The sequence below is a fragment of the Lissotriton vulgaris genome, chromosome 6 (genome assembly GCF_964263255.1).
Source record: "Lissotriton vulgaris chromosome 6, aLisVul1.2, whole genome shotgun sequence".
Classification (NCBI taxonomy): domain Eukaryota; kingdom Metazoa; phylum Chordata; class Amphibia; order Caudata; family Salamandridae; genus Lissotriton; species Lissotriton vulgaris.
Genome location: NC_141694.1, coordinates 1,799,652,003 through 1,799,676,771, shown reverse-complemented (window position 1 = coordinate 1,799,676,771; position 24,769 = coordinate 1,799,652,003). Strand labels below are relative to the sequence as shown.

At 42.3% G+C, this 24,769-nt stretch overlaps 1 protein-coding gene across 1 annotated transcript in view; it reads right to left on the bottom strand.

Moving 5' to 3' along the window:
• Positions 1–4,972: 4,972 nt before the first annotated feature.
• Positions 4,973–24,769, bottom strand: part of LOC147709524 (fucolectin-like) — a 32,637-nt gene continuing 12,840 nt past the window's right edge. The window contains exon 3 of the mRNA XM_086925506.1: positions 4,973–5,144. Within this exon, the coding sequence (XP_086781632.1) occupies positions 4,973–5,144 (172 nt within the window). The remainder of the gene's footprint in view (positions 5,145–24,769) is intronic.

Sequence of the window (24,769 nt, the reverse complement as noted above, 5' to 3'; positions counted from 1 at the left end):
TGCACAGAGTCATACACCTCCCAGCCACCCACACACTCAGTCTCCCATACAAATACTTGGGCAACCGATCAATAACCCATATAGTTACTCATATAGCTACTTATCAACACATGCAACAGTTTACAGAACAACAGACATAATGATGCACAAATTAAGACCGTTTAGTCACTAACCCATGCACTCAGTGAGACACATTTAATCACTCACTCATACAGTCAGTCATGCACCTACTAAATCCTTCATCCAGACACTTATACATCCACTCATTCTTCAATATGTAAGACATATTTTAACTTTACAGAAACATACAGTCACTGGATGTTGTCATCAGTGATGTCATCAGTGATGTCATTTGAGATGTCATCAGTGATGTCACTGACCATGTCATGAATGATGTAATATGTGACATCATCAGCAGTGGATTGCGGGTGCGCGATATATAGTTAGTGCAACTAACTATATATGGAATTTCAATGGTTTTGTGTGAGTAAAATAAGGTTTTGTAAATGCGAATTCCTAACTATATATGGTCTATAACCTATGGTTTTTTCAGTGAATTTTCAAGGTTTTGTAAATGCTAATTCCTAACTATATATGGTCTATAACCTATGTTTTTTTCAGTGAATTTTCAAGGTTTTGTAAATGCTAATTCCTAACTATATATGGTCTATAACCTATGGTTTTTTCAGTGAATATATAGATATATACATACATATATAAACATATATCATCTGTATATCTATATAAATACAAACATAAATGCATGCATCCATATACTTATATGCATACAGATGCATGTTATTTACATGAAAGTTGAAAAAACACTAATAAAAGCAAAGCTAAAAAGCCACCTCATTACAAACAGAATGGCTTTAACTTAAACGAGGGCAAGATCTATTGCATTTTCAATGCTTGTTTACTTTGGTTCCATCAAGAAGGCATTCAGATGTGTCACACATTTGCCATAAATTCTGAATGTTAGCACTCTAGTTGCATATTAGATCACTGTAGTAAAGCTACTGCTCACCAGGGACGTCTGCTGCTGGTATTCAAAGTGCATGTTTCAGTCTGCATGTCAGAATTTTTTTTAATGAAATAGAAGAAGATTTGAGAAGTCACTCAAAATGATCCCTAATTTTTCTTTCTGAAGCACTAATCATACTTTCTATGGCAAAATTAACCCCCCCATGTTGTTCCTTTTAAAATTGAGTGTTTTCAGACTTACCACTTCATTCCAATCAAGATGGCTTCTGGTGTGCCATACTTTTGTCATAAGTAAGACTGTTAGCGCTCTAGTTGTTCTTTAGAACACTCTGGGACATTCTGTCATTGGGCTATACTTGGGGTACATCTGGGTGATATTTGGGCTACATTTAGGCTCTTTTGTCTCTGGTGGCCATCTTGGGAGACTGTATGTCAGAATTTTTTAATGAAATTGAAGAGGGTTTGAGAAGTCACTCAAAATGTGCCCTAATTTTTCTTTCTGCAGCACTAATCATAATTCATATGGCAAAATATACCCCCTCATTTTGTTCCTTTTTAAATTAAATGTTTTAAGAGTTACCACTTTATTCCAATCAAGATGGCTTCAGGTGTGCCATACCTTTGTAATAGGTAGGACTGTTAGCGCTCTAGTTGTTCTTTAGAACACTCTGGGACATTCTGTCATTGGGCTATACTTGGGCTACATCTGGGTGATATTTGGGCTACATTTGGGCTCTTTTGTCTCTGGTGGCATTTTTGGGAGACTGCATGTCAGAATTGTTTAATGAAATAGAAGAGGATTTGAAAAGTCACTCAAAATGTGCCCTAATTTTTCTTTCTGCAGCACTAATAATACCTTCTATTGCATAATATACCCCCTCATGTTGTTCCTTTTTAAATTAAATGTTTTAAGAGTTACCACTTTATTCCCATCACGATGGCTCCAGGTGTGCTATACCTTTGTAATAAGTAGGACTGTTAGCGCTCTAGTTGTTCTTTAGAACACTCTGGGACATTCTGTCATTGGGCTATACTTGGGCTACTTCTGGGTGATATTTGGGCTACATTTGGGCTCTTTTGTCTCTGGTGGCCATTTTGGGAGACTGCATGTCAGAATGTTTTAATGAAATAGAAAAGGATTTGAGAAGTCACTCAAAATGTGCCCTAATTTTTCATTCTGCAGCACTAATCATACTTTCTATGGCAAAATATACCCCCTCATGTTGTTTCTTTTTAAATTAAATGTTTTAAGAGTTACCACTTTATTCCAATCAAGATGGCTTCAGGTGTGCCATACCTTTGTAATAAGTAGGACTGTTAGCGCTCTAGTTGTTCTTTAGAACACTCTAGGAGGCTGCAGTAGAACACAAAGTAATCAACTGACAGTCTCTGTCCTTATTGGATGTACATGTTTTACTGAGAATGTCAGACTTCATTTTCACATGACTGAGAAAGATAATGTGAATTTACAGAAAATATGCTTTCAGTTTAGCTTATAGATCCCCTTCCAAACCACTGTGGGAAAATCATGAGATATTAGTTTTCTTTCAAACAATATTCATGATATCACAGCAGAAGGTTTTTTCACATGGTAAAATCACCTTAGAACCCACCACAATTCCTAAAACGAGTATGGTACCATCAACAAATGATTTATAATGTAACTAAAGTCCTAAAACCCTCTATTAACTACAATGCTTTTTAATGAGGTGCTATCATGTATATTGGTCCCAAGATGGCTGCCAACACTTCTTGGATGAAGTGCTGACAGCCAATCAGATCAGATGTGTGGTTAGGCTCCGCCCAGATATATATCTTTTTTTGAACCTAAATTACTCAAAATCCACTGGAGCACATATATTGAGACCTAGCAAAGGCACATTGGGCTAACAGTCCCTACAATTTTGCCAAGTTTCGTGCAAATCCATTCAGCCGTTCGAGCTAAAAGTGAGGCCAACCGCCCTATGGAAATTAACATGGGAAAAACGCGTTTTGGGACCCCCCTTTTTTCTCGGCCCCCCCTTGATGAAACCCCCCCCAAATTGTCAGGGGCTGCTCAGAAACAAAGTGTTCCATTTTCCTGAAAATTTCAGCCAATTCCGTCCACAAACGCCAAAGTTATTAGACATAGAATTTTCAAAAATCCCATAGAGAAAAAATCCTAACTATATATACCTACTGGCGACCGCCAGTAGGTAATAATAGATAGATAGATAGATAGATAGATAGATAGATAGATAGATGGTGATTTGTAAAACAAAAAAAAAAAGAACAACATTTTATCCAACAGAGTGGGATATGTAGTGTAGTGTCTTGCAATATTTTAGAAAGGAACCCTTTTGGCTTCTAACAGACACCATAGAGCTTTGACATAGGTGTCAAGAGTGCAATGTCATGAAAGCTTGTGTAAGAATGGTGAGTTTGCAGTTGCACGCAGCAGAATAAAGATGTGTGATACTAAGTTCCGCGTGTGCCATGATTATTGGGGGGTACTCAGGCTGGGAAGACGCTACATTGGTCATGTTTAACTAGAGCGAAAGATACTGTGTTTATAGGTGAGTGAACATAGACCCTACATTACAAACAGAAGGGGAAAGTGATGTGATGCAAAGTGCAAGAAATCTCTCTGGGAAAAAAGGATAGTCATTCAAATTTAATTTAGACATATTGGCTTAGGAAGACATTTGAATCAGAATTTTCCAACATTATAACAATGTATACAAGTAAGTGCAAGCACACATTTCATTTAATGGATCAATGAAACTTAAAGTTCCTAATTTCGCTGGCCAAAATCACCAGATCGAAGTCTCTTTTTGAAATATGTGTGTGCTCTTAGAGTGGACTGTAGCCTTTCTTGAGGAAGGGGAAGGGTTAGAGTGCAAACCACATCCATTCTGGCTGTGATGCACTCGGAAACACTGCCAGCTTTCGCTACAGTGACAGCAATCCAGAGACAGTGTTTTCAGCGAAGCCTGGTAGAAGGCGAGAAAATAGCCCTTTTTCTGTTTTGTTTTTCTGTTTTAAAGCTGGGTGTACTCTTTTGCAGCTAATCAGTGGGTGATTTCAGTGGATCTTCAAAAGTGTTGGTAAAGAAAGCTGTGTCACAGCCCTTCTGTTCTAAATTGCATCATTAATGAGCTGTCAGATGTTTCACTTGTGAACCCAAGAACATCAGAGGGAAATAACCTCAACCCTCAAGGTTAAGGCCTACAGGGCCGGCTTTAGGGAAGTAGAACTGGTGCAGCCAGCCTGAGCACTTGCCTGCGGATGTGGCGCTGACCTCAATGGGGCGCTGTTTTTAGCAATAACGTATGATTGGAGAGATGAGGGGTACCTTTGCCCGGTGATAGTGAGAGAATCCGAAGAGGCGGTCATTGGGTGTGGGGGCGCCAAAAATGATTCTCGCTCCGGGCGCCACAAGCACTAAAGCCGGCCTTGAAGGCCTAGGAGCCCCTGTGTACACCGTTGCCCACAAACAGGGTCTGACAGTGAAGCATCTCCTGCCAGAACTTATTATTCATATTTGTATTACTTACTAATACTATTTTGTATTATTCATTTTTTCCTAGGTGATTGATTACATATGATGTTGAATCTGTTAATCCTGGTAAATATATTACTGTAGAATGAGAGTATAGTGTTCCAAGTATGAGCTATCACTTCAGTAAAGTGAGAATGTAATAGGGATCCAGCTGCCAACCCTCCGGGAAAGTCTTTATTAGTTGTCAGTGTGAAAGTCCTCACTTGCATACATAGATTCTCCTTTTGCAGTTGTAGTAATATTTATTTAAGAAGAAACAGAAACTCTTGATTTACACAATTAAAAATCAAGACATAAAAAAATTAGGAGAATTGCAATCTATTTAATTCAATTGAAATGGAAATAATTATACAGAAACCATTATTTGTAATGTATACTGGTGCTTTGATCGTTTAGCACCAGAAATCAGCTGGGTACCCATGCAGACGCTGTTGCGATTCTCTTTATTCAGCAGGTTTTTGGGCAACATTGATCCTCCACGTGTGCAAAGACCTGTACTTCACAGGGTGTCAAATACTCCAGTTTATTTCTAAGGAATATATTCACATAGCGTCCAGCCATTCCATTGCACTGAAAGGTCAGTGTTTCTCCAGAAGAGATTGCAGTAACAATTGCACACCTAGAATGAAAAAAGATAAGGATCAGGTAAATGGTACATCGATTCCAGAATAAGGACCAATACAAGAGTACAAAAATACTTATTTATTCCTAAGTACAGATGTACTGTTCCTAACTGCTTATTAATGATTGTCGAAGATGCATATATCATCAAGAAAAATAGATGTTGATTTAACAATGGAAATAAAATGAACCTAGAATACTTATGTTCACGATATTGTGGTAGCTGATATTCTGGGTACAATATTTTTGCTGAACGATATTTAAAACTCAGTTTTCTAATAGAACACCAATCACCCCAACCGATAGCACAGCTTATTAACAATGACAGGAAACGCTTCATTACTATAAAATGCCTCCACTTGACTAATGAAATAAAAACCACAACAGAAATTGCCGACTACGGGAAAGAAGCTTCTAACAGCTACTGATGTCCTCAATGAAATCCGTTGTAAATGCATGAATGGTAAAATCATGTGTTTTTTACATTTAAGTTTAAGGTAGGTATATGGTTTTGGGGTGTGTGGGTATATGTTTTGGGGTTCAGAGGTATTTTAAGGGTTCAGGGTGGGTTTGGGTTATGGGGTGCACAGGGTCATTTTAGTGTATAGGATGGGTTTGCATTTTGGGGTGCAGGGGTATTTTTGGTGTTTATTGGGTTTGTTGGGCTTCTTTGAGGCTAAAACTCGGCAGGTTATCGTCCAGGCCACCATACTATCTAGGCTGGATTACTCCAGTGGTCTGTACTTAGGGGTTAACAGAGACACAGCGCCTCCAAAGAATACAGAATGCGCCCGCCCGGCTACTGTTTGCCTCCCCAGGACCTGTCACACTTCGGAGTTCATTAATAGACTTCATTGGCTCCCAGTGGAGAAGCGTCTTCTTTTTAAAGCACTGTGCATTGCCCACAGTATCCTTAACGCTCAATCCCCTGAAATCCTAGCATACCTCCTCATACCTTATATGCCCACTCGTCTCCTGCGCTCTGTCAATCAGCATTTAGCGGCCATCCCGCGGATTACCATCCCGCGGATTAAGAGAGCCAGAGCCCGGAAGACCCTCTTTCCGAGCTTTAGCTCCCAAACTCTGGAACTCCTTTCCAGTTACCATCAGAAGCATTCAAAATCATGCTGCTTTCCGCAGGGCCATTAAAACTCATCCCTTATCTAAAACACTGGTTGCTGCATTCCTCGGACCTGTCATCCGTCTTCTGTCTGAGCTTAGTGCTGGGATGCCCCTTGGCTGGGGCAGCCATGCGCTCTACAAATATTATAACAACATAACTTTGAAAAGGGAGAACATTGAAATGAAGAGTCAACTTAATCATTAGGTTAACTCTTCATTTTAAATTTCTCCTCACGGGGGTAAGGAGAGGAATATTGTCCCTAATCTCTGACCTGGGACCAGAACACTGAGTTCCACGGAGGGTCTGAGGCAGAGACCCCGAGGCAGAAAGCCGGGCTTACTGGTCTTACTGTTGTGGCTACTGTGGGTCCTGCAACGTCCTCTACTTCCTGGAATCTTGTTCGGATGGTGCTGGGGCTGGATCTGAGGTTCTCGTTTGGACAGCTGAAGTCTCCTGGTGCTGACTACTTGTAGTCAGGTGTACCCGCCCGGTACCTCAAGTTTTCCCAGCCCTTCGCGAGTGGGGGCCCTCAGGGGGACCATAGGCTGCACTTGGTCTAACTGAGCTGCCTCTGCGGGTTTCCGGGGCCCATTCTTTGCGGCACCTGACTGCAGCAGCTGCACTCTCGCACTTGCGCACACAGCACAAACTTGTAATCGGCCGGGAGGGGTCTGGAAAGCTGCAGACTGAAATGATGCTCCTGTCCGAGTTGAGGGCTTATAGCTGGCTAGGTTCCACGCTCCCGGCCCCCTGGCCCCCGAACTCCAGAGGATACGCCTAACTCTGCTGCAGCTGCGGCTGTGCTGGCGTCTGCACTGATGTCAGGCTTCAGGCTTCACATCTATTTAAACAGAAGTACTGTCTCTATTTTGGTTGGAGATCCCCTCCCCTACTTTCCCATTGTCACTACCGGACAGGTTACTAGAGGGGTGATGTTTCCACTACCCATTGAGGAACCTCTACTGCTCATGGCCTGGTTATCTCTATTGCCTAGATAGTCAAAACATTTCACAAATGTGACTACCCTTCAACTTGCATAGTCAATTTCATCTCTTTTTAGTTTTCTTGCCTTTCTTTGTTTAATATAATTCTGATGTTTCTGCACAATACCTTCCATGATTGCATAACTTTTCTTGGTAGGTCCTGGTAAATTTGGTTCCGTAATCTCTTGTTCACCTCCTCAATGTCTTGTAAAAGTTTAGAAACTCGTCTTTCCACATTTTCAATCAGAATATTCATGAAATTAACAGAACTATTTGTTCGCTCTTTCTTCCAATGTATCACCAAATCCTCATCCAGGTCATCATAAGAGGGTGTGATTTGTGATCTAAGTCCATGTGTAATTCTATTTATTCTCAGATACTATTTCAAAGTGATGGCATCCTACCACTTAAACATCTCTGCTTTCATGAGTTTTTCTCAAAGCGCATATATGTATCTATGAGGCCTTCTTTACTTTTTGTATTGCTTTGTCCTATGGCCATCCAACTATTACTCCTGCATTCAAGTTCCTGATAAGACCTGAAGCAATTTTATCCCAATCTCGTGTGGTACTCTTTTTGTAGAAGTGCATTTTCAAATAATAATGAGTGTTTGATGAACATAAGTAGACTGCAAATGATAAGATTAATCTGTATTTAACATGACATGACATGATATGGGATCATTTGACTGGTCTCCTATGCTGTTTGCTGCTCACCCTGATGCAAAAAGTAAAGAACCTCAGAATCATATTCAAACAAACTTTACTTTTACTCCTCACCAATATGTTTGTTCATGAATACTGTCAAGCTTAAGTATTCAATCTATACCGTAATTTGTGCATTTTATATCTCAACACTTCCGCACGTCTTTCTACCATCATAGCTTTAGGGGTGTGAGTGTAGTTGGTAAGAAGGTTGCTGTCATAATAAGTACAGCCCTGATGAAAGTAGTGTCCCTATTTGGGCAGGAAGGACTCCTGCATGGTAAACGTGTTCCCTGTAGTACCCAGACTTTTGCTTTGGCCCTGGTGCAATGCTAATCTAGCGTTTGTGCTGAAGCTAGACTTTTCCCTAGTAATGTAAGGGCAGAATCTGTTGTGCGAACTGGAGAGATGCAACAAGTGTGTCCTACAAAGAGGGAACTGGACTGCAGTCAATATACTGAATGCAGTGTAACATGTTTTATGAATCAGCAGTATGTCCAGATCTATTTCTCGGTATCAAGGAGAAATGAGTCTCCTGTTGTTGTTGTTACATGCTGTATGGTTATGTGACACACAGAAGTTTGAACTTATATTCCAGGTGTGCATTAATTATTTGTATGTTCGGTAAATATTTGGCCCATATATGGTAGTAGGACTCTGTGTTGTATGCCTCTGAGTTCTGGAACCTGTGAGATTCACTTTTGATGAATCCAGTTTAACATGGCACAAGAGGGAGGATAAGCATAGCTTGCGCTAGACAGTGGGATTGGAGGTGGCAGTAAGATGGAAGACATTGAAGTGAAGAAGGATGGAAATAAGGCTTCACTTAGAAATCCAATAAGTACCTTGTTAGCAGAGGGTGGTTGATTAGTTCCTCCTGAGCACTGCCATTTGTTGGATGGCAGGTGTAAGAAATTGGGTTACTGATGGACTGGGGATGAGCCCTGGTCAAGCAACAACCACAATCCTTGTCAGGATAAAGCACAAGCAAACCCCAAGTTAGCCTGGGCTCATGCCCTTGGTAGCTTGGCACAAAGCAGTCAGGCTTAACTTAGAGGCAAAGTGTAAATTATTGCCGCAACACCTCCAACAGTCAAATAGTGAAAAGTCTGCACCAAAAGTTTCTCATACCAGGTTCCAAAAATAGAGCAAAATGTAATGAATAGAACAAGACTAAAATGACAAAACTCCTATCCGTAGAACTGGAGTTGTGAATTTAAAAAAACAATAACGTGTAAAAGAGCACCACCGCTGCTATTTTCTTTTGCTGTACCGTGTCAAAGTCAAATGTTTAGGCCAACTGCGATGGAGCACAGGTTGACTACATTCAGCAAAGTCCTGCTTAAGTTTTACATTCTAAAGTTTTGTGTCAAGAGGCCCGTTTCTGTTGGAGACGGCTGCTGGATGCAAGGAAAAGGTTAGGGGAGGTTGTCAGCAAGGCATGAAGAGCAGGCGGAGCTTTACAGAGGAGTGGGCCAGAACTTTTCATTGTGTGTCGATACTGCATTGTGAAGAGATGGTCTGGTGGTGCTTCAGTGGGAACAGTGCAGTCTCAGTGCGAACAGGCCAGTTCACAGGCGCAAAGAGCCCAAAAGCTTGATTTAAGCTCGCTGAGCCATTCCAAAGGTCCAGGAGCTGAAGGGCAGCACTTGGAGGCCAAGAACACACTGCAGCTTATTTCAGGGAGCTGTTTGGGGAACCTTTTATGTCCTTGAGGGTCAGGAGGACAGCAATCTAGCCTTTGGAGTCACTTTGGGGTCCTCCATTCAAGATGAGATTGAAGGTCCAGTTCTTCCTCCCCAGGCAAGAGGGCAGCAGGGCGGTAGCTCATTCAGAACAGCAGTCCAGCAGAGTGGCAGCTTTTTCAGCAGCATAGCAGTCCTTCCTCCTGGAAAAGTATCCACAGGTACAGAAGTGTACTGAAGAGTTGGTGTCTGAAGTCCTGTATGTATACCCATGTGTGCATTTGAAGTAGGGGAAAAGCTTCTAGAAGTTTCCCTTTGAAGTCCACAGGAATCCTCCTTCCCTGTCCTAGCTCTAGACTAACTACAGGGGGTATGCAGCCCTTTGTATGGAGGCAGCACACAGCCTAATAAAGTGTTAGTGGAACTGTGCCCAGCTCCCCCTTCTGACCCTGCCAGTGATGACTCATCCAGGCACATCTAAGCCCCCTACTGCGTGTGGATGTCTAGGAGGAATCCACATAACTCAGCTGTTAGCTACAAACAGTCATTTAACCCAGGTATAGGCTACAGGCACTAACTGTCTAAGGGAATAAAATACCAACTTTTAAAAGTGTAATTTTCTGAATTACACTTTAAAATCTGACTTCAGCATAAGTTAGGATTTTAAATTGTGATTCCAGAGAAACCTAACATAAACTGGTTACCTATTCCCATTTGGAAGTTACACTTATAAAATGTAATAAAGTAACTCCAAAATTATCATATGGGAGAGGTAGGCCTTGTAGTAGTGAAAAACAAATCCAATAGTTTTTCACCACCAGAACATGTAAAAACTGAAAGTATATTTTCTATTATTTTTATAATAAATAGCAACCTGTGCTCTGGGCTATCCAGGGCCTACCCTAGGAGTAACTTATTTGTATTAAAGAGGAAGGTTAGGGCCTGGCAAAATGTTTATTTTGCCAGATTGTAATGCCAGGTATACTGCACACATAGGTGGTGATGGCAGGCCTGAGACATGAATAAACGGTCTATTTAAGTGGGTGGCACAACCAGTGCCGCAGGCCCACTAGTAGCATTTAATGTACACGTCCTGGGTACATGTGGTACCACATTACTAGGGACTTAAAAAAAATCAGCTATGCTAACTGGGGATAAGCCAATATTACTATGTTTTAAGGAGTGAGCAGATGCAGTTTAGCACTGGTTAGCAGTGGTCGAGTGCGTAGAGTCCAGAGGTCAGCAACAATGAGATCAGAATAGAGGAGAAAGGCAAAAAGCTTGGGGGAAGACCTCTGGCAGGTCTAAAAGTAGAGGTGATGATTGGGACTGCTGTTTCTTTGTTCAAGGTGAGGAAGATTCTATCCAAGGCCTTCTCTTTTGTCTGTCTCTATATATTGCTTCAGGAAGGCTGATGACTGCCAAATGCACTGATTTCTCACTCCATTGTGCCCCTGTTTTAGATACATCTGCTGTAAAAGCCACCACCATGCGTAAAGGCTGTGTTTGAGCAGCAGCTAGAAAATATTTGAAAGAGAACCACCCCAAGCTGGCTCTGAAGTATTAAACAGTGGATCCAAATCCCCTTTCTGGAAAATATTTATTAAAGTGTGAGAAAAACACCTAATGTGTTCCAATTCCAAGGTCTTAATGACTAAGGAAGGGAATGCTTGCTGAGTAATCGAAGAGCTGAATTGCGATCAAGGCTGTGGTCTGATAAACACCCAAAGGTGAGGGGACTTAACCAGAACTCTGCATTGTCTACTAGAGAAGCTGAGAGTCTGCCTTTTGTCCTGAAGTGTGTCTGTCTGCTGAGAGGGAGAAGGAGGGACGCATTCAGCTCTATTTCATTACATGCACTATGAGAAAATACCCCGTTTAATGTAAACTGATTGGAAACACTGCTTTGGCATTGGGGGAATAACAATCTTATGCGTGGTGTATTCCAAGATTTGTGCCTTAACTGTTGTTGCTGGCTGTAGAACTCCGTGCACTTTAACCCCTATTAACCAGTAGTAAAGTGTCTATGCTCCCCCTTCCAAATGTGATGACATTGGTATACTCCTGATTGACATATTTAACTACCAGTAAGTCCCTAGTATATGGTACATAGTGCACCCAGGGCCTGTAAGCTAAATGTCACTAGTGCACTGTAAGCAGGGTCCCATTGTAGCCTGATTGTGGCAGTTGAAATACAGTAATACAACCTATAACAAAACTACTTTTGACAGATCAAAACCTTCCTTTACAATATTAATAAGTCACCCCTATGTAGGCATTATTGTCCATAAGACAGGGTGCCTGGTATTTAAAATTAGGACATGTAGAAATGTTATGTTACACACATACGTACAGGGAATAGGCTACAAAAGCAATTTTCACTGTAGCAAGGATTTCTGTCCAGAGGAAAACACTGAGTTACATTGTTACATTTAATAATGGTCATTTCAGTTTAGAAACAGCTAGAAATAAAATTCAAGGACGCTTTTAATCGTCATGAAAAATCCAATTGGATGGTAAGATCATATTCTAATATTTATTAAAGACAAGATACTTTTTGGAAGATATCTTTTGTCTTCCTGTGGAGGCCCATTTGCATCAGCTCTAACTGTCACCTAGCAACTGAATAGCCCTTTGATGAGGTGTGAAAACTGCTTCTACAGCTGATACAAAGACATTGGCTGTGGGGAGGTGTTGTTGTCGATCTGACAGGATGCATTTTCTAATCAAAGGAGAAAGGATCACTCGTCCTGCACAACCTTAGCTATGCAGGAGGAACGGGGGAAGTCCCAGATAAAGGACCCTCATGCACGTGATGGGTATGGTGGTTTTCGAGCGGTATATCTTGGTTCTCCGCTGTCTAATCACGTGTGTGCATAATCATCAGGTCGATCAGGTTATGCAGCCTCCACCAGCAGGTTCTTACCCAAGGTTGAAACAGTAGTGAGCCAGTGCTAAAGGATCTTAAAAAGGCCCGGAAAACCAGATAGGAACATTTTATTAAGTCTGGGTTCGGGTCTGGTCTGAAATAGTGCATCTTGTAAACTTTACTATGAGCAGTAGGTGCACTCAGAGTGATGAAGTAAAAAAAGTGAGGGGGGGTTTAAAATTTGGTCGACATGTTTCTGCCTTGTCTGCCTTAATTAGGATTTACGGGCATTCATCAGGACCGTTAAGTGAATAACGTGAAGGGGAAGCGGAAATAATGTGCTCTCAAAATTCAGTGAATAGAAAAAAGGATATTAACCTGTTTCCTTATGATAAAGGTCTCAATGTACCTGTAAGAGAAATAACACAAATACTTTTCAACACACAAGGGGGGGGGGGTTACAGAGGGACACGTACCAAGCAGAAATCTGCTTAACATGGCTATCTCTTTGATAGACTTTTCAACAACTAAAAAATGGCAATACTTCATGAACCAGCAATTAGATATGGCAATGTCAACTCTCTCTTCTCACACTCCACACTCATGCAGAGGGCTATAGCATGCTCAGAGGTTGGTGTTGTATGCATGATCTAGCAGTGTCTCAGTCGATTTTTGGTGATTCATATGGTGGTTTTGTATCTACATAATTCGGAGATGGTGCCCACCGATTGGTGTCCTATTATTACGTGAGCAAGGCCAGCATGTATGTGTTCTATTACTACATGATAGAGACCAACATGTGTGTGCACAATCTTTTGTTAAAACGTGGAGGTTTTGTTGTGATGTGTTATAGTGCCTATTCACACGCCTTGTGTGTAAAGTATGTCTCTGACAGAATACGGTCTGTTCAGATAAAGTTGAGAGATAATCGTTACCTTGCGCGTGTAGCTAACGCGCTCCAGTCGGATGGTGAGCTACAGGGAGACTGGAGAAATGGAAGGCTTGGATTAATACCCAGCGTTTAAAAGTTACTTGCGGTTTTCAGCGTTTTTTCAGCTCCAATCCCGCTACCTATTGCATCCACTCCTGGTGTCCTCTGTGTGGGTGCGCTGCTCACATCAACCCGGAAACAGTCCATTCTGTTTCCGGGTCAGTATAAGATGTAGCGGTTACGTTTTTTGGGCGGATCATATTGGTCTGCCTAGATGTTACTATGGTAACGTTAGGGAGAGTTCCTATGGCAATATAGGGGGAATTCGTCATATAGATAGCTGTTCTTCCGTTAGCCCTACACATAAATAATCGTGTGAGGTTCATATACGGCCAAAACGGAGGTATTATCACTGATGTTAATCTCTGATCGTAATGTGATGACATTGTTACGATGTCGGGGTCTTCTTTATCTTTACTGTTACGGTATGATATGTCGTAACACTAGTTCTCGATCTCAATGGTTGGTACATCAATGGTATAGTTTTGTTGAATTAACGTACGTTTAAAGCACACTGACAATGTTTTATAAAGAAACAGTGTTCGTTTACAAGTTTTTTAGGGGATAGGGTTCAGAGCTTTAGTGATTTATTTTACCATATGGCACGGTATATGTGGGGCAAGCAGTATGTCTTCATTTTTTGGATAGGCTGAGCCAAGAGATATTGTCATTCAGCCCTTCACGGTCAGTTCCGAGTCTGTGTACCCATCTGTGCTCCTTCTCAAAGAGGATCTGTTCAGCATTTCTGTCTCTTCTGGGTAGGGTTTCAAGGATGACCCAATGTAGGTCTTGTATTGTGTGGCCCTTTTCTAGGTAATGATTAGCCATTTTTGTGGTACTGTTTTTGCACTTCACATTGCTTCGATGTTCACAAAGTCTTTGTTTGGCTTTCCTGCATGTCATGCTGACATATCTGAGGTTGCAGGGGCAAGTGATCATATAGACCACGGGGCTAGTATTACAATTAGTGTGGCTCCGTAGAGTCCATTTGAAGTATGGCAATAATTGGAGTTCTTTTGTAGGTTTTGTTAGGCTGCACACAGAGCATGAGCCACATGGATTGTGTCCCGTCACTTGAGGGGCACCCCATGGGTATGTGGGCTCCCTGGCTACTTTTGGGGCCGGTCTTGTGCGGACTAGGATATCTTTTAGATTTCGACTCCTTTTATTTGCAAACCTTGGTTTTGGCCACGCGAGGTTACCTGATGTTAGAATGCTCCAGTTCTTTTTTATAATCTTTTTGATGTTGTTAGTCATTGGGCTGTATGTGGTTACACATGTTAGGACTTCCTCGGAGGGTGGTTTTGGTACAGACTCAAGGAGGGCCTCTCTATTCTGATTTCTGGCGCGTTTCTTGCATTTGTTTATTACCTTCCTTGGATAATCTCGGGCTTCCAGTTTTTTACAAAGATCGTTAGCTTGTAACTTGTACTCAGTGGTGTTGCTGCAGTTGCACCTTAATCTGAGGAATTGGCTGTATGGTAAATTCTCCCTCAGGGGTCGGGGGTGGAAACTCTTGTAGGAGAGAAGGCTATTCTTAGCAGTGGTTTTGAAGAAAGTTCGAGTCTTGAGGGTGCCAGTCTCAGCGTAGATGGTTATATCTAGAAAGTCAATGCTTTTACGGTCCGCACAATAGGTGAACTTCAAGCATTCATCTCTTAGGTTGAGCCAGGCGTGGAATTCCAACAAGCTGCTTTGGTCTCCTTGCCAGATGACAAAAATGTCATCAATATACCGTTTCCAGAACAGTATATGATGACGATAAGGGTTGTTATCCGCATTTAGAATGTGTAGGTCCTCAAAGGTGCTGACATAAAGTCCAGCCACGCTCGGGGCAAATGTACTGCCCATCGACGTACAGTGGCATTGCAAGTACAGGGTGTCTTTATATTGGAATTTTTTTTCCATGAGTGCCATTCGGCAGCATTCCAGTACAAAATGTCTGGGAGTTTTGTAGGTCCAGACAGAGTTGAACAGTATATTTTCAAGGGTGTCCATGGTTTTCCCCTGTGGAAGGCTGGTATATAGGCTCTCCACATCGAATCCAACCTAGAACATAGTGTCGGGGGAGTATTCGATGTCTTGTAGTTGATTAAGGAGGTCTCTGGTATCCTTCAGATACGTGGGGGTCTTCTGGACCAAAGGTCTTAAATATTGGTCTGCAAACTGAGAAAAGGGTTCTAAAATAGAGCCAAAGCCTGACACGATTGGTCGTCCAGGTGGTGGTAATCGTCCTTTGTGTGTCTTCGGTAATGAGTAGAAGTAGGGGGTACGGGGTGTTGTGGTCACTAGATATTCTCCTTCTTTTTTTGTGATCCAATTGTTGGTCTCTCCCTCTTCTATCATCATCGTAATGGTTCTCTGTAGTCTTGGTGTTGGGTCTGTGCTCAGAACTTTGTAGAATTTGTAATTGGAAAGTAGGTTCATGCATTGTTGGTCATATCCTTCAGCCGTGAGGAGAACCACTCCTCCGCCTTTGTCGGCTGGTTTTATGACTATGTTGTGGTCTGTTTTCAAAGTATCAAGTGCTCCTTGTTCTGCTCTGGTTATGTTCTGAAAGGGTTTTGGTGACTTGTTTTTCAGTCCATCGATTGCTTTAAAGAGGGCTTGTTCGAAAGTTTGTATTTCGATAGGAACTTGAGAGTTCAATGGGCAAAAGGACGATTTGTTTCTAAGGGTTGTGTCTCCTTCCCTGGTAGGGGATGGTTCCCCTTTGAAAAATGCTTTTAATTTTAGCTTGCAACAGAATTCTGCCACTTCACATTTTGTTCTAAACAGATCTGGTTTGGGTGTGGGAACATATCCCAGACCTTTGTTGAGCACACTTTCTTCGTCTTTTGTTAGTCTTCTCCGTGAGGTTCACGATGAGGGATTCGTGGTTGTTCCGGTTTTGGCTTTGGTTATGCTCCTGGTTTGTACTTGCCTGGTTTGGTCGGACCAGGTTACTCCCCTCCTCCGTGTTCTTTGTGATGCCGGGCCGTTCCCTAAAAAAGGAACACGTTGTTGAAAATTTTGGCCTGCTTGATGTTGCATCTGGTGATTCATGATTTGGGGACCTTGAAAATAGGGATTCATCCATCCTTGAAATTGGGGGTTGAAGGGTAAAAAAGGTATCCCTTGATTATTCATTTGAAAAAATGGGGGGCTCCAAAAGTTACGTCCTCGTCGGTTCCCTCTTCTGTTCTGATGGTAGTTTTTGTTGGGATTGGTCTGTTCATCTGCCTCTTGATCCGAGCTAGCACTAGATGCACCACTGTTTGCTCCATAATTGGAGGCGTTGTCATCTGTCTTGTAGTCTTTGCTACTGTAAGGATGCACCTTCTCTAGAGAGAACTTCTTGAGTTCTTTTGCTAACTTCTGTAGTTTGGTTTGTGTCAAATATTCATGAGTGTCACTCATTTCTTTATTAATTTCGTCTAGTCTGGTTTTATATATTGTGATGTTCACAGTATTCAGTTTTGTTTCTAAAATTTCAATTTTTACTGTGAGTTCATCTGTCAATCTTGTGGCAGTCTTAATAATTAGGACTAAATAGTCCCTGGTACACTTCCATGAAATGGCAGACCGATCTTTTCTGAAAGGCAGATCTTTTAGGAAAATCCTCGGGGCATTGGTGACCCAAAGTCCTCTTGGTGCTGCATTCACTCGTAGATATTCCATCATTATTATACCATGAACCGTTGTTCTGACTTGTTCTTTTTTAATTTCCGTAAGTTCATCCCATTCTGCAGAGCTGGAGAGGGTCTGAGTGAGGTTACTGTTCATAAATAAAGGTGGTCTTGCAAGTATCGCGTCTATCTCTTCGATGGAATAACTTAATCCCAGGTTCTCCGCCATCATGAGATATTCAGAGGCGGTCTTCTGATCAATGGGGTTTTCTGATCAGGATTTTTTGTAGAGACTCCCGCAGCTGTGCGCTGCTTATAATCTTCTAATCAAAGAGCGGGAGGTGGAAAGGATGATCCCTTCAGTTTCCAGGATGCATTTTCTAATCAAAGGAGAAAGGATCACTCGTCCTGCACAACCTTAGGTATGCAGGAGGAACGGGGGAAGTCCCAGATAAAGGACCCTTATGCACGTGATGGGTATGGTGGTTTTCGAGCGGTATATCTTGGTTCTCCGCTGTCTAATCATGTGTGTGCATATTCATCAGGTCGATCGGGTTATGCAGGACGAGTGATCCTTTCTCCTTTGATTAGAAAATGTATCCTGGAAACTGAAGGGATCATCCTTTCCACCTCCCCCTCTTTGATTAGATGATCTGACCGGATGAGCAGTGGGCTGGATGCAGAAAGGCTGGATCACATGTGTCACAAGCAAATGCTAGCTGACACCTGGGTAGGCTTCTTCCTCTTTTCCTCATCAGGCAGGCATAAATCCCAGTGGCAGGAAAGCTGCTCCCAGAACTGGTGTAGTATGATCACAGAGTAGGGGCTGCTCATTTCTGTGGCCACACTTCTGGTGTAGACTCACAGGCTCTGCACAATGGAGAAGGGTTTCACTATCTTGGATTTAAGCACAGAGGACACACAGTATATGCTTTAAAGTGGATGGACAGGGTTCCCCTTGGGAACTTATCCCTTATTTGTTAGGGAGGAGTCCGGAATCTCCTCCACCCAAAGGCTAGTACCATACATAAAAGTGGTATCCAAAATACCCTCCTGAGAACACTACTTGAACGTGGAAGACGCTAAAGAGGACTGAACCTGCGATCTGGGACTTGAGAAGAGCCTGATGAACTAGACCTGCTCTCTCTTGTATTCATGATCAAGAGATGGATTTCGAGCGTCAGAAGGCAGACCGCCTGCTCAAGCTACAGGACACAACAAGCTACAAGAGACTTTTCTTGCAACTGCCCAGCTGACTAATGACAACTGGACCTTCCTTGGACCCTGTCTGTGGCCTATTCTTGACTGAGTCTTAACACCCAAATTCTACCCAAAAGGTCTTAGACCATCGTGTGGTGTCAAAGTGTACTTCTCCTATCACCCTTGAAACCTCGGACTTAGACACGTTTTTGCTCCAAAGACCTCTTGAAGACGGGTAAATACCTACCAATCGGACCTGACGAAAGTGCATTGCCACTCTGAAGAATATGCAGCTTTCTCCCACTCAGACCCTGATACCGGTCCCAGGATGCTTGTTTCCAGTCCAGAGAAGACCTGGCCTGGCAGTTCGGACAGGACTGTTCCCAAAGGGAGCAGGGTCAAGATTGATTTGCCTATGGCAGGGTCCAAACTGGAATGAGATGTCAAGAAAAAAGGCAATGGATTTAACCAAGATCTGTGACTGGGGGTGAATGTATGAGTTGTTCAGCATTCCGTCCATCAACTTTTCTTTTTACATTTTTCACCCTATGTGGGAAGGATATGCCCTGACGTGGGTCCCATACTCGCCATGCCACCAGATTCAAGCTATCCAGGATGATGAGGAGTGATTCCCCAAAACTGGTCCCAGGATGCTTGCTTCCAGTCATGGAAGGACCCCGCCGGACAGTTAGGGTTGGACTGTTCCATAGGGAGCAGGGTCGAGACTGATTTGCATATGGCAGGGTCCAAACTGGAGTGATGTAGCAAGCAAAAAAAGATTGATGTAACCCAGATCTTTGACTGGGGTGAATGTTTGATTTACTCAGCATTTCGACCATCATCTGTCCTTTTTTGCATTTGATGCCCTAAGTGGGAAGGGTATGCCCTGACCTGGGTCCTGTGCTTGTTATGCCACCCAATTCAAGCAAGCCAGGTTGATGAGGGGTGATACCCCCAAAGCACTTCCAGGATGCTTGTTTCCAGTCCAGGGAGGACCTGGCATGACTGTTCGATCTGGACTGTTCTCCTGAGGAGCAGGTTCAACACAGATTTTCACATGGCAGGGTCCAAACTATAATGATGTAGCGAGCAAAAAAACAATGGATTTAACCCTGGATGTGACTGGGTTAAATGTTTGATTCGTTCAGCATTCCGTCCATCATCTGTTCTTTTTGCAGCTTTTTCACAGCAGAAAATCTGATTCAGTGGGACCTCAAGGAGAAGGTATCTGGCCTCATGGAGCCCTCATTGGCTACAACCTTCAGCCTTGCCCCTCTAGAGAAATCCAAGCTCGGAAAAGGTGACCTTGTCTGAACATTGAAATCTTTGCCAGGCGAAAGTACTAGAAGAACCCGGCCAGCGAGGTACTTTCTGAGGACATGAATTTACGATCCCCTTGTAGTTCCTGTGGTCAGGAGGCTGCTTTCTCCTCACCTGCTGCCCTGCTCGCTCTCTGACCCTTTACACAAGAGGCATCTGCACACGCATAGAAGCCCCGCACCACACACGAGCAGTATCAAACGTTTTTCCCACCCTTTCCCAACTATAATGGACAGCTCACTCAAGGGACCAGGGCGCCTTTTGGCGCGGTGGCAAATTTACAGGCACACATGGTCACTGGGGACAAATCATCTGGCCCTTTACACAGCTGCAGTGTAGGAAAAGCACTATACATTTACACAACGAGGTAGCAGTTACTGATTAGCCAGTAGAAAGTACTCCAGTTAAGTATGGTGCAAATCTAAAAAAAATCCGAGATTTCGCAGGAAAATCTGCGAATTCGCGGATTGTTTTGCGATTTTGCGTGATCCGCAAAATTCACCCATACTTAGTAAATAGTAGATACAGTTCTACCATGGTGCTAAGCCAGTACTCCAGTTGAGTAGAGGTATTGCACAAAACTGTGGCATCTTCGTGGATAACTATGCAGGCACCCGAGTTGAAGTTCAAATTCAGTAACGTTTTTAATCAGCCCAAAACATTAGTGAGCACGGTCGATGCTGGGCAATTTACTTTAACCCCATATCTGCCATCAAAAATGAGCTGTAATACTCGAGGGAGGTCTTTGCATCCATGAGTTTCTCGAGCGCAATCCCCTTGTAGTTCCTGTGGCCAGGAGACTGCTTTCTCCTCACCTGCTGCCCTGCTCGCTCTCTGACCCTTTACACAAGAGGCATGTGCACACGCATAAAAGCCCCGCACAACACACTAACAGTATCAAACGTTTTTCCCGCCCTTTCCCAACTATGATGTACAGCTCACTCAAGGGACCTTGGTGCCTTTTGGCGTGGTGGCAAAGTTACCGGCGCACATGGTCACTGGGGACAAATCATCTGGCCCTTTACGCAGCTGCAGTGTAGGAAAAACACTATACATTTACCCAACGAGGTAGCACTAACTGATTAGCCAGTAGAAAGTACTCCAGTTAAGTATGGTGCAAATCTAAAAAAAATCCGAGATTTCGCAGGAAAATCAGCGAATTCGCAGATTGTTTTGCGATTTCGCGTTATCCGCAAAATTCACCCATACTTAGTAAATAGTAGATACAGTTCTACCATGGTGCTAAAACAGTGTCTATATGGAGGTATATAAACAAGGCAGTAATCTGGTGTACTCTTACTGTGCAAAAAACAATGTTATTCTTGCAAAGAATACATGTGCTGTGATATTCAGCAGACAGAAGCACATATATGTGATGACTCTTACTGTGCAAAACCCTAATCTAAGTGTACCTAGAGGGTGTGTGGGTGCTAAGAATCCCCCAAAGGGATGATTCAACCCCATTATCTGGCTGGAGAGAATGTGAGAGCCCGTCTTGGTCACAAACTGGATACCCCCTCACAGCGATGTCAGACCGCTGCGTGGTTATCTCTCTGCTTGCAGGAACCCTCGATATCAGTTGAATTGCCCCCTCTGTAAATCTGTCAGGATATTAATTATTTATAATAAAAAGCAGCCCTGCGAGCATCAGCAACCGGCACAGGTAAACGCGGTGGGGCGGGCGGAGTGGGGGGTGTCAACAGACGACGGAATAGGTATAATTAAATAAATAAATAATACCTATTCCGTTGTTTGTCGGCTACCCCCTTGTTGCGCTCTGCTCCGCTCACCACTTTTATCTGTGCCGGCCGCCACTGCTGGTGATGTATATTGTAGATTTGCTATGTTATGGATATGTAGATAGGTCTTTCACCCCGTGGATGAAGATAGAACACCATTTGCATATAGTGTGCACAGAGGCCTTGTACATAATGTTCGAGGCATCATGATAATGTTGTGTGAAGCTGGATGTATAAACTAAGTTGTTTCAGAGAAACTAATCCAACATTGTCTTGCAAGCAAATATGTGCAAAAGTTCACAGCAGAAATGTTATAGTGAAAAATAGGACAGTGTAAGAAATTAGCAGCATCACTACATAGGCCTAACCTGGGAACATAACAATATGTCCCCTCACCTAAGTAGCTAGGGGGACATATAACCGTTTTTCTATGTCAGTCACTGCCAGGAAAATCTGGTGGTAAACGTCAGTGAAAAATGCTCAATGATCCACTCACCATGAAAAAAACATCCCACGGCGAGGGGGGTATTGTTTTTTAGTTTTCAAAAACAATATCTCGCTCTGGGAGTTTTCTTTTGAAAATAAAAAAAATTTACTTTGTCGTACTGCTCAGTCATGTTACAATCCACTTTGATGGTGGTTCCTGTCAATGTTTGAAATGTTTGCTGGCCTGATTTCAAAATTTGGCATTTGGGTCCTCTGCCAGGGCAGTAGGCTGATTTAATCTATTGCCCTGGGGATGTATGGCTCAACTGCCAAATATTAAATCAGTCCCTAAGTCAGAAGGTAAAACTTAACCAGGTCAAATCTGGTTTCTGTATCCTGCCTGTGCTCCATTGTGGTCGGCTTTAAATTGTGCCTAGGTACCAGTCAAATGCAACCAGATGACCCTAGTTGGCGCTCAGTACTTTTGGTCTCTATTTTTAATTTAAATTTTAAAAATGTATATCCCTGATTTCATTTGTGTTATTTTATTTACTAAAATCTCTATTTTTCTAAATTGGTTTAGGATTTTTCTTTTGTTGCATTTTGCCCATACTTTTGTTTTGGTACTGCATAAATACTTTAAACATTGCCTTCAAGTGAAGCCTGTCTGCTCTGAGCCACAGCTACCAGGAGCTGGAGCTCAGGTTTATTTAGTGACTTAAGTGGTTTACCCTGACAAGGATTGTTATTATTACTTGAGGTGAGCAGTCACACCCTCAAATAAAACTCACATTTCTTACAAGCATGGGTCCTTCATAATTGAGCCTATGGTACTATTCGGGATCTATTGTTTGTCCACTTGCTAAATTGTTGTATTTTCTACACAATCTCCAGACATAAGAGCTTATTTACAAGCCCCTTGCCCCACCAGAGCATCACTTTTATTATGGGAAAAAGTGACGCACCGGCGGCCCAGGGGGCTTGAAAATTAGCCCCATAGTTCCTTCATGCTTTATTCCTGGAGTCCCTTCCCATTGTGCCCTTTCTTAATAGGCATATTTCTAAAACCTGAATTCTTCCTTCATTGTGTTTCTTACCTGGAACGTTCAGAACCCAGATCTTCAAGGGGCTGAGGCAGCCCTTGCTAACGTTGGTGTAAAGATACATCAGACTGCTCAAGTCTAAATACTCTACAGTTAAGCCATTCAACATCATCTCTCTGACAGATTGTGAGCCCATGTGGTGTGCTACTGCAATGGATTCCTCAAACCCAGTGACGATTTTGGAGGAGCTCAACTAAATTGGATACCCTGGAGGTGAAAAAAGAAAGTTAAGAATACAGACTAAATGTCTTTGTTAGAGGATAGCAAGTGGAGAGGCGATAGACACACAGTGACTAGCTTCACCCAATTATCTTCATTCTCTCCTAGTTTGGACCCCACACAATATGGGTCTTTAAACTTAATGTTTCAACAGGGAGTTTGTTTGTCTTTTCTTTTGAGGGGTCAAGGGATGAGGGGGGATTTGAGGTGGGGTGACCTTATTATGTTATTTCCAACCTATGTAGTTCAAGTTATAAGCAGGAACTTTACAACAGATGCTTTCAGTACTGATATTGTATCGTTGTGATATTGAAAAGTCAGACTGCATGTCATAGAGTAGGTTCTGTGTGTGCCCAATTTTTAGGAGCTGACTCAAATAATTCCAGGCTCATGCAGTATTTGTCAGATCAAATGTTATATTACTGAACAGTGTGAATGTTAATTTATTTTAATAACTCGCTCAATGTGAGATATGGGGCCATATGCGAGAATCCAAACAGGCAATGACCTGAAATAGCAAAAACCAAGTCAAATCAAGCTTACACCAGACAACGTTTAAAGTTTTGAATCATTATAGAGGACAAACATATGGTTAGTCAGTTATTTATATCAAAACTATAACTATACATCTGTCTCACCTTTACATAATCTGAGGGATTACCTCACCTGTGAATTTCAGGAAATTGAGGTTGGCAAAGGAAACAGACAAATGTCCTTTACAAGATGAGGAATGAATATTTGCGCTAGTGGCCCTATGTGAAACGTCAATCACAAATTGGCTTTGCCTCATACTCTTTAAATACCTTCGTAGGATATACCTTACGGTGAGAGACTATAACACTGTCACAAAGTACCAGGGCCAGAATCCTTACGTTGTCCATCAGAAATATAAAACTTAATAGACAGAGTCTAGACTTGTTTGGCTTTGGATCCCTTTATGTCAGACATTTTCTGCAAATCCTGGTCTATTCTGGGGCGACCAGTGGACCAAAGTCGCTTATTGTCTCAGCTAAACGTTTTTGTCGATGAGGATTTACAAATGCAGAGAAGACATTTGTGAGACTTTTTTTTAACATTGGGTAAAAAAGACATCACTCAGACCTGGAGATGCCGAACATTCCCAAATGTCACAGTATCAAAATTTAGCGTGATTGATACTGTATCTTCAAGATCCGAATATACAAAGATTGGGGCAATTCCCAAAACAACAACAAAAATAAAACAAATGGGAGAAGTAGTATGCAGAAGGAAAAAATAATGGACCCATGACAAAACTTTACACCTGCTTAAAGTCACATCAGCAATGGGTCGCATGACATGCATACACAATCACACTACACCACGAATCTTTATTTATTTTTATTTTATACAACTTGTTGAGCGCGCGATTACCCGGGGGTGTGTTGGCACTAGACAGAAGATCAAAAAAAAGAACTAGGGTTGGAGGTGAATTAGCTTAAACTATTGGTTAAATAACCAGGTTTTTAACTGTTTCCTGAAGAGAGTTAATGTGGGAGTGCTCTTAATTTCTTAATTTGATTGGGAAGGGCATTCCATAGTTTGGCATTTGCAATTGAGAAGGATCTGTCTCCCCATGTGGCTTTTCTTGTTTCAACTATCTCCAGGAGATTTGCCTTTGCGGATCTGAGAGAG